Below are 14,316 nucleotides of genomic sequence, written 5' to 3'. Positions count from 1 at the left end.
CAACATTTTTTTTAAGTGCTGCAAAACAGACACAGCATCAAAACAAGCCAGAAGTCTCCGGGCATGCTGAATACTTGCCGCAGCCAGTTGGGAAGCTTTGGCACCTCGAAGAGAAGCTGAGCAAGAATTGCACAAGGCGATCCTCCAGGCAGAGCCAGCTTTGCCTCGCAGACTAGCTCCAGCCTACAGCTGCACCGAGCTCCTCTACAGCAGGAGATGCTCAAGTCTCATGCCCAGAAAGCTCAGAAAACTTCTGCACCATCCCAAAAACACTGAATAGTCCCATCTCCCTCCTACCACAAGACCCTCTCTGGCAAGGTGTGAGGGTGCTGGCATTTTTTGCTGCTTTGCCCAACCTTGAAACAAGGCTCCCTGAAGGACCAAGGCCATGCAGAAGGGCTCTGCAGCCGTGCTTGAGCTCAATTTTGCCCTCTCCAGGAACCGGGGCGAGATCTCAGCAGAGACAAGGAACTGTGGCTGAACAAGCCGGGCAGAAAAATGCCTTTTGATCACTGTAACTACAACGGCATGGCGGCTCGGTACAGTCAGAAGAACGAGACCACAGCCCCTAGGAAGAGGAAAACCACATTTTCTTGTCAGGCAACCACAACTGAAGCTTCCGCTCGGCTCGGGCAGGCAGGCGCAGTTCCTGCCCTCCCCAAAGCAGACACCGGGCTCCCGGGACACGTAGCGTTTGTTTTAGATACCCAGCGTGCGGGAGGAGAACCTGCAAGATCGAGCCTCTGCAGGGCAGGGCACGAAACCCCAGGGCAGAATGTCTCCCCTTTTCGGCCCTGAATGTCCCCCATTCAACACAAACACGCTCCACGTTTCCTGAGGCAACACAGCAGCTTGTTGCTGGTGCAGGTTTGCTGAATGAGATGGGGGGAAAGCAGGTTGTTTGCATTGTGGTTTTATTTTTCCTTTAGTAGCAGAGTAGCCAAAACCCTCCAAAGGCGAAAGAAAAGGACCTGCAAGCCTACTACAAACATTACCCTTATGTTCAAATCTTTTTATTAGGAAGAGAAGCTGTGAGCATGGAAATGGGAGTTTTTGGAGCAGAGGATTTTACAGCAGGGAATGACAAAAAATGAGAAAAAAAAAAAAAGAGTCCACTCCTTTAAATGATATGACCCAAACAAGCTACTGATTTAATACCTCCCTGAAGAGCCCTATAAAAGTATTCCCAGGCCAGCCCTAAGGAGATGCTGCTACAGAAGTACAGAGTGCGAAGTTTTAGCGAGCAGCTATAAAAACCCAGTAAACCCACAGGCATGCTCCCATTGCAATTCTCCTTCTCGGAGACTTTCCAGCCTGATACTTTGCAGTTAAACGGTCTTTAGAGAACCAGCACACGGGACGACCATTTTTCCCCAGTCACCTTTACTGGTAAACTTCAAATTTAGATGAATACGTTCCCTGCAGCTGCACTGCCCTAGCTTTCAGTGATGGCTGAACCTCCTCTCAGAGCTCAGGCTGGGTTTCAAATGGTTCCTTAGACACTGGCAGCCACGTGAAGTGCCCAAACAGCTCTCAAGCCACACACATCCCTTCCCCTTTGATCAGACACAGCCCATTCAAACCGATGAAGGTGCTGCCGTCGCATCTCAGGCCCAACCTGATGTCCCCAGAAGCTGGCAGAGGCTGAATTGGATCCCGAGAGCAGCAGCAGCTGGATCAAACCCCTCGCTGAGAACTGTTTTTTTTCCAAGCACGCTGCCAGCAGAGCAGGCAGGCTGCCTCCACGCGTGGGTTTGCAGAGCGGCGGGGTGTCCTCAAGGGAGCTGGTGAGAATACCGACTTGCTTATTTAGGGGAAAACGAAAAACAACTGCCGGCTGCTCACACCGAAGCAAAACCAAAGCTGTGAAAGGCTTCCTTGGTTGGGAAGGAGGGCAGGGAGAAAGGAGCTCAGAGAGGACAACTTAAACGAAAAGATGACTGGAGAAAGCTGCTGCTGAGCTGTCCCTACAAACCTGCACAGCATCATGGAGATGGGTTAGGGTATTAGAGATACAGGTGCTGAAAGACCACAGGCAAATCAGCTTCCCCAGGAACCTGTGGTGTTGCAGCCCCAGCAGGCTCTGCTTGTCCATACCCAACTCTACGTAGGCTTGTGACTGGTGTCAGGACACTGAAGTTCATCTAAGGGTTTCTATAAAACTGTCACTGCCAACAGAAGATACAGTCCTGCCTCTTCTCCTCTGCCCCACATCATGCCTTCTGCCACCTTAGTGCGCCTGCAGCACCAGAAGGACAGTTCAAAAGAGTGCAGGAATCAAGCTGGACTAAATAATCCATGGAGACACACATACACACAAACTATGAAATTAAATAGATAATATAAATACCAGCTCAGCCATTCAGATCCTGGTGCAACAAGGAGCAGGGTAAGGGAGGCACACAGTTGACAGGACAGTTTCTTGCAGCAGCATCAGTTTAAGCAGTGACTTGAAACTATGATCAAACATTTCTGTGAGTGAGGGTGAAGTGTTCTTTGATGTTGGTAAGCACAGAACACAGAGCTACCAGTACCTAACTCCGTTTGCATGAGCTTCTCAACTGTGCTTTTATCTCAGAAAATAGCAGGAATTTATGAAAAGACAAACAACAACCCAGCTACATTTAAAAACAACCCTCAAATTTTCAAACCACACTTAACTCACATGCAATTTTAGAACAGTTTTTTTTTATTTTTAATTTAGTCCTCTTCCTTTCTCTTCCTTCCCCTTCACACCCATCAGGGTACGCTAGATAACAAATAGCATCAGCTCTTGAGCTGACAGCTCATTTTTGCAAAACATACATGAAGTATTTGAAGGAGGCTTGACCTCCTTGAAAAAAGTGTCTACACACCTGAAGTTATACTTAGCATTTAAGGAGTTTTGAACAGGTCTTAAGATACAGGAGGGACATGATCCTGATCCCTAGCTGTTCTTGTTTGTTTAAAAAAAAACAAACATCAACTCAAGTGAAGTGTTACCTTTTGAACACAGAAGCTGGGAGCAATACCAAGAACTCATGCATCAAAGACTGACCCAGGCACTGCTTGCAGACAGAGTGCCCCACTCCTAAAGCACCCAGCCACCTTGCAGCACCTGGCACCCAGCACCCTGATTACTGCTTCCAGTGCCTGGGACTGGTGTATCTGTGGCAGCAATGTGTTTCTTCTCCCTGTCACGCATGTAAACCATGCCTCTGATTAGCCTGAGCTTCTAAAATAAAAGTAAATACGCTGGAGCTGTCAGGCACAGCAAGAAGTTTGTAACAGCCCACATTTTCTGAAGATAATTTAAAGCCTGAGCATGCGACATAAAAGGGGAGCGTCTTCAGACATCTTGCAGATATTACTGAGGAATTCTGCAAGTTACATTAATAGTTGCAAAGTAACTAGGCTTTTTGTTTTGTTTTTTAAATGAAAGCTAAGAAATGCAGCTTTACTTCCAAGGAAGCAACAGAAAGAGAACATTCAAAGCTTCTTGCTGGCGGCAAAACTCCAGTGCAGTAATGGGACTTTACATTTAGACGATGCTGCAATAAAAAAGCAGTACCCAGCTCTTGCTCCAGTGGCAGCTTGGCAGGGCACTCTCTTAGAAAAGAGGATCACCGCTTACTCCACCCCCAGCAGGGGACAGGATTAGCGTGGCCAGAGTAAAGTTTGTTATTCGCATCAACACAGCAGCTTTAACTTCTTCTAGGATTTATCTCACACAGTCTCAGACCTGTTCCAGGAAACTACTCTGGGCTGAAGCGGGCAGCCAAGTGGCATTACACAAGTAAGATAATTCAAGCTATGTTTTAAGCATGGCATAAACACAATTTGATACAGGTTTAGTTAACCTGGATCCTGAAACCAACTGGTTTGGGACAGTTTGCTGAAGGAAGCTGCTATACCCACACTGAGACATCACCGCTCCCTTTGTCCACACATGGTGCACCCATCCAGATTCCTGTCCTGATTAGGCTCAATGTTATTTCCATGTCGGTCTGCATGGGCACTATCAGACTCTTGCACACACCAAGAAGCATCAGCTCACCCAGAGTGCAGCCCAGCCCTCTCCTGCACAGCATCCCTTCCCTGCTGGCTTTTCCCAAACCAAAGCACCGCAGTCTAAAGCCAGCACCCAGCTACCTTGCAAACACCGCTGAGACTGTGTGGACATGGTCCATGCTTCCAGGCTGATCATCTCCAATCCACCCCTAAAAGGATGCAGATTACCCTTTAGTGGGACTTAGGGAACACAAACCAGAGTCAGCAGCCTTCACACCTCAGCTAAAGTCCTTCCTTCTGTGACAGGAGCCTGTTCTGCTGTCTGCCAGAATAGCTCCCCCAAAAACTTCAGCTGAAGTCCCTGCTTGAGCTAAACTGCACAAGGGGAGTCTAAGCACAGAGGTACATTTACATGGGTGCATACTGGAGGAAGAAATTAATTTATGAGTGCAAATACTGCCCTTGGTTTTGTGTCAAAGAATTTCTTTTATTACCACCCAACTCCCTAGTAACTCCTCCTTATTCCTTCAGGGTAGGTAGCTTCCAGTTTTCTTAAACATCATTAGGGTTGTGCTGTGTGAGAACTGTAAATTCTCAATTTCTTCCACTTTTAACAAAAAAACTAAGCCTCCTCCTTTCCCCCAAAGGGCACACAGCTCACTCCTTTGCAGAATATTTTTATTTCATCATTCACCACAAGAAATGGATGCTAAAGGTTGAGGGGGTGGATTTTTTTTTTTCTTTTCTCCAGCATTTGAAGATAAAAGCATCTTCACGGCCACAAAATTTGTTCAGCAGCTTAGGGAGACCATCTGTCTCCGTGGGCGGTACACGCAGGCAACTTGGAGGGCACAGACAGCAGGGAAAAAGAAATTACACGGCAAAGCCTTTAAGTACAGGGTAGGTTGGGGTGGCTGCTGTCCTTCTGGGCACTGCTGGCTTTGAGAGACAAACCAACAAGAAGAAAAAGCCCTGCAGATGAAACCAAAAGGTATTTTCTCCACACCGTCTCCCTCACAAGCTGCCGAGCAGCTCCGTGTGTGAGAGTGAGCGATACTGCGCTAGCCAAGGGGATTAATAATTGACCGCGGGCCCTTCACGTACAAGTACGCCTGTAAACTTTTCAAGTATTAAGCATTCCAAAAATGTGAGAGCGCTCGGGGGTATAGCAATCACCCCGTGCTACTACTATAGTCACTGCGGCTTGGTGCTTTCACAGGGGAACACGAGTGCTACCTGGGCTGCGGCCTACTGGGCCGCCTCCATGCTCCCCTCATGGAAACCCACAGCAGGGGCTGTGAGCACGCCTGGGGTGTAAACGCAGCCTTGAAAAGCACAGCCCCTGAGTTTTGTGAGGGTTCGTGTTTATATCGTTATTTTATTGGCGTGCCTGGGGCTCGGGAAATGTAATTCTGTAGGACCGCAGCAGCCCACAGGAGGTTCCCCGTGGAGAGATGCACACAAAAAAAAGGGAGCAACACAGCCCAGATCAAACAAGGGAGGAGAGAGAGGAGGCAAGATGACCGTGGGCACTTCAGTCCCTCGAGCTCTGGCATCTTTATCGAAATGAAGAACAGTTCTGTGTGTAAAGCCACGCCTAAAGCCTTCTGGAAACCGTACGCAGAAAGACAAGAAGCTAAAAAAACACGCTCCCTTCAAGAAAAAACAGAGCCCTACCAGGCTTCACCACATCAGACGTTTCCAGATGCATGATACACGCAGTCAGATATGTCGTGCATGCAGTCAGATACTGATGGTCCATCCTAGACTTTCACCCCCCTCCTAATGAGAAGCATCTGGCTCTCCTGGAGCCTGCTGTTCACTGCTGTCACAAATAAACATCCTCTTAATGAGGTGTTGCTCTGACCCAAGTAAGAAGTCCTAGCTGGTCTTCGCTGACAACACGCCCCCCTCGTAAAACAGAGCGAGGCACCACTGCCATAACTCAGCCCAAGCATCAAAGGAGACTTCTCCTTGCTCTGCAGGGAGCAGAACGTGGTTCTGCAGAGCTTGCTGGAAAATTAACTCATTTCTACAATTTCACAACAAAACTCAGTTCGGCAACTCAACTGGCACCCTCAGAAAAGATGGGTTGCAAAAAGGTGGCACCCTAGAAAAGCTGCGTTGCAAAAAGGTGGCTGTAAACACCCAGTTATGTGAAGTGCTGTGCCAAAGAGGAGAGACATTAGCTTGGAGGTTACAAGTCTGACACCTCTCAGTGCTAAAAAAGCTGCTCCAGAGCACACAGCTCAATTTCTTCAAGAGCTTCTCACTTGCAGATGCGATTAACACCCATTTAGCCAGCTATCACAGAACTTCTTGGGAGGAGAGAGTACTTAGTGCTGGTGCTCATCAGGTTTGGTGAAAGGATGGGGAGGGAAACTCGAACAAATGCTCGTCAGGGTGCTTTGTATGGATTTCAGGGCTGAGAAAATGCATTCAGGAAGGCGGCTAATTTCACACAGGCTCTGGCGACAGAACTGCTCTGCAAAGCAGCTTGTTTGTGGAACATGATGTTGTAGGAAGCTCCTGTAATCAAGGCAGCAGGACGGTTAATAAGATGTTTTACTACAGAACAAGGTAAAAGCCCATCAGCTCCATCTCTTTCATCACCGGCGTTTATCACCGTGAAAGATGGTGATGGTTGGAGAAATGCCACGGAGAAAAGAGGGTCAGTAATTCCTCTGGTCCCTGGGAAGGCAGACCTGCAAGCGGGGCAGAAGGGAGGAGTGCACAAGCCCGGACAGCATGCAGCAGGATTTATCAGGGCAGACACAGCTCTGCACCAACATACACAGATGACTGTTCTGCAGTCACACTTGACCACCCAATTGGAAACAGAAATAGCCCGCAAGTGCAGGGGATCAGTCGCAGTGGGAATAACCGATTTAATTAGATGCACATTATGAAGTTCCTTCACCAGAAGGCAGCATGGTTTCAGCAGTTCTTGCCCCAGGCAAGACGTGCGGCCTGCTAAACCCATGGTTAAGCCGATCCATTTCACCACGCTGGAAAACAGAAACAAGAGGTGTCATACGCCACAGACGCTTTCCTTTTGGGGGGCAGGGAGATTTTAAGAGAGCAAAGTCAAGAGAGAATTGTTGACAGAACTTCAGGCAGGAGCTCTTCATACAGTTCAAATCTTGACCAAGTGTTATTAATTGAAAAAATTTCACCCTTAATAAGTGGAGGACTCATCTGAGCAACACCTATTTGTTGCAAAATCAGATGTGTAAGGCATAGAAAAACAGGCTGTGGCCTGAAGATGCTTCTCCCCAGTCCTAAGCCCTCTATATGCTCTCTTACTAGGGAGCACAGCCCTGGTGGCCCCAAGGGGCACACACAGGAGATTGCTTATCAGATGAAATCAGTAAATACTGGCAGCCTAGAGATCAGTTTTACAAGCAGTAGGTTCAACAGACACTAGACTGCCAACCCAAAGCAGATGGATCAAAAGAGGCATCACCTCCCACCACACCATTCTGTTTCAGCTTTGTTTTGTGTTAAAGGTAAGGGTTCAAGCGGCACCTAAGAAACATGCTCTGCTGCTCCAGGTCAGCCAAGAGACAGGCTCTCCTTCCAAAACACTTTCACGCATCTTCTTTGTTTTGTGAGCATGTCCAAGTCATATCTTCCTGAGGAATCTTGTGGCTAACTCCTGCAGGGAAGGTGCAGGCTCTTCGGAGACATACACCTGCTCTGAGGAAGCAGCTGCTTGGATTTTAAACCATGATTCAACAAAACACCTACCCAAATACAGATGGAAAACACAGGGATGAGCAATGCTAACAGACTTTTTCCCATATGGAGCTACTATTTCTCCGTACCAAGCTTGTCTTGATTAGATGGACAAAGAACATCACCCAGCTCACAACAGCCTGCAGAAGCTGTATCCTGATTCCCAAGCTGTACGGTGGCCTCCCAGCTGGCTTCTCAACCCATCAGTTCATAACAACAAGCTTACATGAAGAAGGACATTAAAAAAAAGGCAGATTGGAGCTCTCAGTAGTTCGTACAGACACATGAACTATCACAGATGTGCTTCTCATGTCCTTACCACAGGGATGAGAAAAAGGGAGGAGAAAGACCCACTCAAAGACACTTCTAACCTCAGAAAGCCATGCTTGCGCTGTAGCCCAACATGCAGTCAATGTGTAAGATCAGTAATTACCATGTGTGTTTGAAGCCATTCATTTTCCTGAGCTGTCTAGACTAGCAAAGCTCTAGGCTGGGGGAAGAACACTCACTGGAGAGGAAAGGAGTAAGTCCAGCACCCTCACTACAGAAGAGGAGGGCTTTCTCCAGCAACATCCTTCCTAGATTATTTCTCAACCATCCAGAAGGAACAGAACTGTGGCTTACAGATGCCATCAATGTCCCTACCTGTCAGGCTGCAAATCCAAGCCTCAGCTTACAACGCGATCAGCCTTTCAACAGGAAAGTTATCTCCTGTCACTCTTCCCCACCTTTGTTCCCCTTTGTTCTTGCTTTCAAAAGTCTCGCCAGCATCCCCACCCAACCTCTCTTGCATTTTTCCCAGGCTTTGCTTCCTTGCCTCTGCTCTCCTCCCTCCTCTTTGCCCACAGGTACCCCCGTAAAGCATTCCCCTGCCTGGCAGGGCAGCTCCTCCTGCCAGGAGGCAGCAGAGCAGTCAGTAAGCCGAGACTTGGCACCGCGTTCATGGGGACTCCACTTTAATTTTTACCTCCCCCTGCCAAACTCTGAGTCACTGCCAAAGGGAACGTGCATTTTGGCAGCCGAGCCTCCCAAAAGAAAAGTTAGAACCAAAGTACTGGGGGTGGGACCAAGCCAGGCTATTAATAGGTTAATTATAATATGAATTTGGGGAACTACTCCCAAATACACTTACCCTCCTGGGCACAGGGCTCTCAAGGATGGTGTGGAATATCAAACTCTGCATATTCAGCTTCTTGGAGCTGGGAAGGATGGAAAATCCCATCTACCCTACCTCACAAAAACACAGTTTTCCAGAAGGGTGGCTGAGATGTTGATTTCTTCCCTTCTTCCCCATAGAGTTTCTTTTCCTCACGCTTAAAAAGCGGCTCCCTCTGTCTCATCAGAAAAGACCCAGAATTTGAAAGCTCACGTCTGTATTTAAAAAGATTGACACCCACAATTTTGCTATGGAAAAGATCCAAAGCTACTGCAAGGAGCAACGCCACACAAAGTTAGATGTCCCAAAAGCCTTCGCAATACCAGCCCCTTGGGAGCATCTTTTGGATGGGTAAGGCAGGCAGAATCCATGGGGAAGCAGGGACCAAACCTTTCAGACCTTTGGGAGCACAAAGATGACAAAAGGTCAGGCTGAGGCAACAAGGTTTTGATTTCAGGAGGCAGCCAGGTTTTTATACCTGTTGAAGCACGCTTCCTCCTTCCAGGTGGTAGCCCACAAGCTATCTATGGCACCTTCAAAAGGGCTGGGGTGAGGCAAACATACATGGTGGTAAACGGGAAGAGCCCACGGGCAGCAACAAGCAATACACACATCATACATCATAGCTCTGACCCTCTCTCCAGGATGCTCACGAGGCTGCTTCTTCTCCAGTCTTCCTGAACTACACTCACTGTCAACACGTGGCCTCCAGTCAGATCTGCACAGGTCTACCTTTATTTATTTCAGCAAAGATGTGAAGACAACACAGACACGTTATACAGCTGCCAGAAACTAAAGAAAAAGCAAGGCTACTTCACTGTTATTAGACGTGCTTGACAAGACTCTCCTGTAACATAAGGTGCTGAAGCATCCACATTCTGCACGGTTTGGATTCAATATGCCAGACAAAATTGCAATCAGCTTGCCAACAAATGAAAAGTTATTAATTTTTCATACATCTCAGGTTTCACCCTCGGTTTTACAAGTCCTTGCTGCCCTCGCAATCACCCAAGGCATTCCAAAACCTTGCTGCAAAGAGAAAACCTGAGAGAGCATTGTTTCTAACACATGTGCTGTTCAGTACTTAGGTCTCGATTCTCAAGTAGATTTGTTTCCGATGGCAAGATTATTTGTGTGGTTAAAGGTAGACGTGTAGACTTTGGCACAAGTAGGATCTAAATTCCTCTGAACACGAATCCAGAGTCTACAATACCACCAAGCAAACAAACCCTCTCAAACCAAGCACGCACTCGTGTGTACATACATACAAAGACTGAATTTTCTGGGCTGAATCACCCATGTGAGAACTGTCCTGGCACACCTCAAAGCACACAACTGCAGTACAGGGGGGATCTTTGGTAGCTCTCTCCACCACCCTAGTCTAAAAGGCCACCCTAGGTCTGTCACTTACCACAGAGGAATTTCTGAGATTAAAAAAAGTCATCTCCACTGTGGTTTTTTAAACCTCCAAAGGTGATCTTTCTGTAAGTCAACTGGAGAGCTTCCATTACAGAAAAGGGGCTCTGCTTCACATTTTGCTGAGAAGGAAAATACAGCAGAGTCCAGACCCGGTTCGTTCACGAGATCACGGGTTCTCCCATTAAGCCAGGATCAGCATCCAGGAGTCGACTTCCAGACTTGAGCTTCAACCACTAAATCTGCTTCAAAGCAATTCCATCGCTAAGCTAATGGCTGCAGGAGACTGTTCCTACATCCACTTAAACAAGCAGACACTAATCTCTCCATCTGCAATAAATATGCATGCCGTAGGGGTCTGGACAAGATAAGTGGAACAGATGCCTGAGCGCGCACACAGTCTGGGGAATCATCTTCAGAGCTCAGCTGCTGGCTTCACAGGGCACAGGAACTGAGAGATTTCTAGACACCTTCGCAGGACACCGGAACGAAGGAGATTGAGACACCTGGCCTCTCTTGCACCTCTGCAGAGGGAAGCATTAATCCCAGTGGGAAGGCTGAAGCAGGCATGCATCAGACCTGCAGATATCGCACATCTCCCAAACACTCCCAACATCCGACCCAGCAGACTGATCAACACCAGTGAGAACAAGAGTAGGTACCATCATGATACAGAACCAATTCTAGAGAAGTACAGCACCACTAAAAAGAAAAAAACAAAAAAAAAAAACAAAAAAACAAAAAACAACAGCAGCTTGCACCTACACATGTCCCAGTATTCATACTTATGTGTCCAAACTGCTGGGAGTTTGGCCACGTTAAGGCAACTGCTTCAGAGGAAGCTTCCCCAGAGCCAACACAAAAATGCAGTCAACTCCCGATCTTAGAAAAGAGTCCCTGGCCACTGAAAGCACCCCAGGGTACAGCTATCTGTCTACGCCCTTCAAGGCATCTCCCACCTGTCACAAAATCAGGTGTCAGAGCTCAAACACCTGAACACAAGCATTTCAACCAGCTGTCAATGGCTCACACAGGAGCCGAGTGACAGTGCTCAATTCGACTCAGGGGATGTTTATTCAGGTTCCTTCCACAGCTCTTGGCTGCATGGGGCAGTGAGGACACAGATGTTTTCTGCATTTTAGCACGTTATATTGTCAAATGCCTTCTCACACAGGGCCACTTCCTTCAGCCCCTGCCACATGAACACAACGGACTGGTTTACCAGTCAGGAGGCTCTGAAGAGTGATGCTCTGCAGGGGGGCTCTCAAAATGATCCCTGGCATGCACAACCAAAAAGCACAAACCAGCCTCAGCCACACAAGGAAGCCTCTCCCCATTCCTCCAGTGGAAGATTCGGAAACCTCGGGGGGAAGATTCAGAAACCAGAGGTACCACACAAACCAAAGCAGTTGGCACTCTGCGCTGTGGCACAGCCACATTTATCCGCACCACTGGATTTCAGCGGCGTGTACCTACCTCAAGTGCCCCAAGCTGTAGTATCTTGACTCTCCATCTGTTGACCGGACTACCTTGACAGTGAACATGGGCTGCAGCTGCCGCAGCTCCAACAGCACGATGGCCAAGTAGTGAATGAAGAGCAGAGCGTCCACCAGGGACACCGCGTACTGCACTATTCCTTGGTAGTTGGTGTCCTTCGAGTCCAAGATGCGAACGCCATAAAAAAGCCAGTAGGAAAACACAAACAGGAAGATGAGGACCAACAAGAGGGCCCGAAACACAAACACCCTCGGTAGGTCTGCCTTGGGCTGGCGGAAGAACAGAGCCCAGGTCCCAATCAGGAGAATGAGGAGTTTGAACGCCACAGAGATGAACAGGCCCTCACAGACAGTACCACACGGCTCCAGATCATCCCGCCACAGGACCTGGGGTAACAGGATGAAGGCGATGGGGGTAAGGAAGACGAGGAGTCCGAGAACAGCTGCCACTGTTAAACCCAGGTAACGCTTGCAGTCCAACCCAACGCTGTCCTCCAGGTCCTTACTGATCCTGGCTATGTCCTCCTGGGAAATGCTGTGCTCGGAGGTGCCTGTGATTGCTGTTGTGGTCTCACCCCAGTTGTCATCCTAAAGGAGAAAGAGAAAAACATCGGTGAAACAATCACGTTATTTCTTCCACGTCTTTTATTATTTTTCATTTTTGGCCTAGAAAAGGACTGCTACAAGAAACTTAAGTCTGCTAAGAAAAACATTCAATATATTGAAGAATCAACCCAAAAAATTACCAAAGTTTTGGAAACAACAGCACGATGTCCAAAAAAAGTGACTATAAACATGAAGTGTTAAAAACCTGTAACTGTAGAGCAAGTAGCTCAACTTCCTACACCACTCAGGGTACCCCAGAGGCAGTTCTTCCAGCACACTTAACAAGCAATAGGACATAACTCTTGGAAACTGCAGTAACCATCAAGTCCTATGTGCAAAACAAGGACTAGCACTTTCCCCACAAATTTTGTGGTACGAGTGCATTACAGAATCACCTGGAAGGGAAAGTTTCATTTCAGGTCAGCTGCAGTCATTACAATCAAAAACATGTTCACACATTGTTTTTCCATCAGTAAGAGGAACAACTGCATTTCCAGCAAGTTCCTCTACCTTTTCCTTTTTTTTTTTTTCTTCCTCTACAGTAGCACTGCCCTCAGTAGCTGACATGCTAATAAAAGCTTAGTTAAACCAAAAAAATTACAGGTGGTCGACGAGGATATTTGCAGGTATGGTGCTTTAAATTTGAGGATCACAGACTACAATATAGTCAAGCTTCAGGTGACATCTTGTTTTTCCAAAAGCCTCATTTCTTCCCTAGCTTGTTTCAGAGGAGTTTGGCGAGCTAGGGCTGCCACCCACACCATCATGCCTCCAATTGCTCCTTCCTGCTGCTGGCAAGACCAAAGAGCTATGCTGACACACACGGACTTGATTCATAGCTGCTGCTGAAGTGACTCGGTCAGGAGAAGACTCCTGATACCTCCTACAAACACCAAACAGCAGCGAAGCCTGTGTTTTATTGCCTGGCACCTGACGCCTTTGTAGCTGCAAGGCTCATTCAGAAGTCCACGTTTTGCTCTTCCTTTCACCCTCCTGAGTCTATCTTTCTGCAACCCATGTCATTAATAGGATTTACACCTTCTCCCAGACTTTGGCAGCTATGTACGCTGATCTAAGCACTTTGTTTTAAAGAAAGAGGCATCATTTTAAGCACGAGGCATGATACCTATAGACATAAGAGTGCTGTAGAAATGTACAACTACAGGGCTTCCTACGTATCAGAGCACTTTTAAACCATTATTCACCTCTTTAAAAGAGCTACAGGAGACAGTCTTCAAGAATCCTTGGGAGAAGAGTGGACAGAGGCAGCAACATTACTACAAACAGCTCCAGTGATTTACCTCCTGATGCTCTTCAAGACACCAATACCTCCCTGCCTACTGCAGCAGGGCTTTGAGACAGACCAACCAAAGTCAGGAACTTGAATTTATCTGAGTTTTGAGCCATTTCTCATCAAAACAGAACTATATCTGCATTGTAAGATGTCCTGAAAGGGAGCATAATCATGTCACATCTTCCTTTTCGCCAGCGTCTCCAGTAAAGTGATCTAAGCATTTCAAGTATTTTATGCTTATGTATGAAATAGTTCTGCATAATTTCCCCCATTTGATTGACAAGAAACTGCACAATAGAGAAGGGATTGAAACATGACAGCAGCTTAAGGCTACAGCCCAGAAGAAAACAGGCAACTTCAGTCCCAGTCTACCACTTAAGAAAGCTCCTCCCATATGAAGTGGCACAAGCAGAAAAATCATGCATTTACAAGTCTAAATCTCAAGTGGTACAAAGCTGCTGAACGCAACCCAGGACATGCAGGAGAGAACTCTTGTTCATGCATCAACTTATTTTTGTTTGACTTTGAACTGCACTGCGGAGGTCTGCATGAAAACAAGGGCTTAAAAATTCACCTGGACATTTATATGCATTCAAAGTTAACAGCTCCTGAAAACAAAC

The 14,316-nt window shown here is 47.3% G+C and overlaps 1 protein-coding gene across 3 annotated transcripts in view; it reads right to left on the bottom strand.

Annotated features, from left to right (window-relative positions):
* Positions 1-14,316, bottom strand: part of VANGL1 (VANGL planar cell polarity protein 1) — a 36,401-nt gene that overhangs the window by 13,679 nt on the left and 8,406 nt on the right. For all 3 annotated transcript variants that reach the window (XM_068697912.1, XM_068697921.1, XM_068697931.1), the window contains exon 4: positions 11,777-12,384. In XM_068697912.1, the coding sequence (XP_068554013.1) occupies positions 11,777-12,384 (608 nt within the window). The remainder of the gene's footprint in view (positions 1-11,776; positions 12,385-14,316) is intronic.

Source organism: Anas acuta, chromosome 1 (genome assembly GCF_963932015.1).
Source record: "Anas acuta chromosome 1, bAnaAcu1.1, whole genome shotgun sequence".
Taxonomy (NCBI): domain Eukaryota; kingdom Metazoa; phylum Chordata; class Aves; order Anseriformes; family Anatidae; genus Anas; species Anas acuta.
The sequence above is the reverse complement of the archived record's forward strand: the minus strand, read 5'-3'. Positions and strand labels throughout refer to the sequence as shown.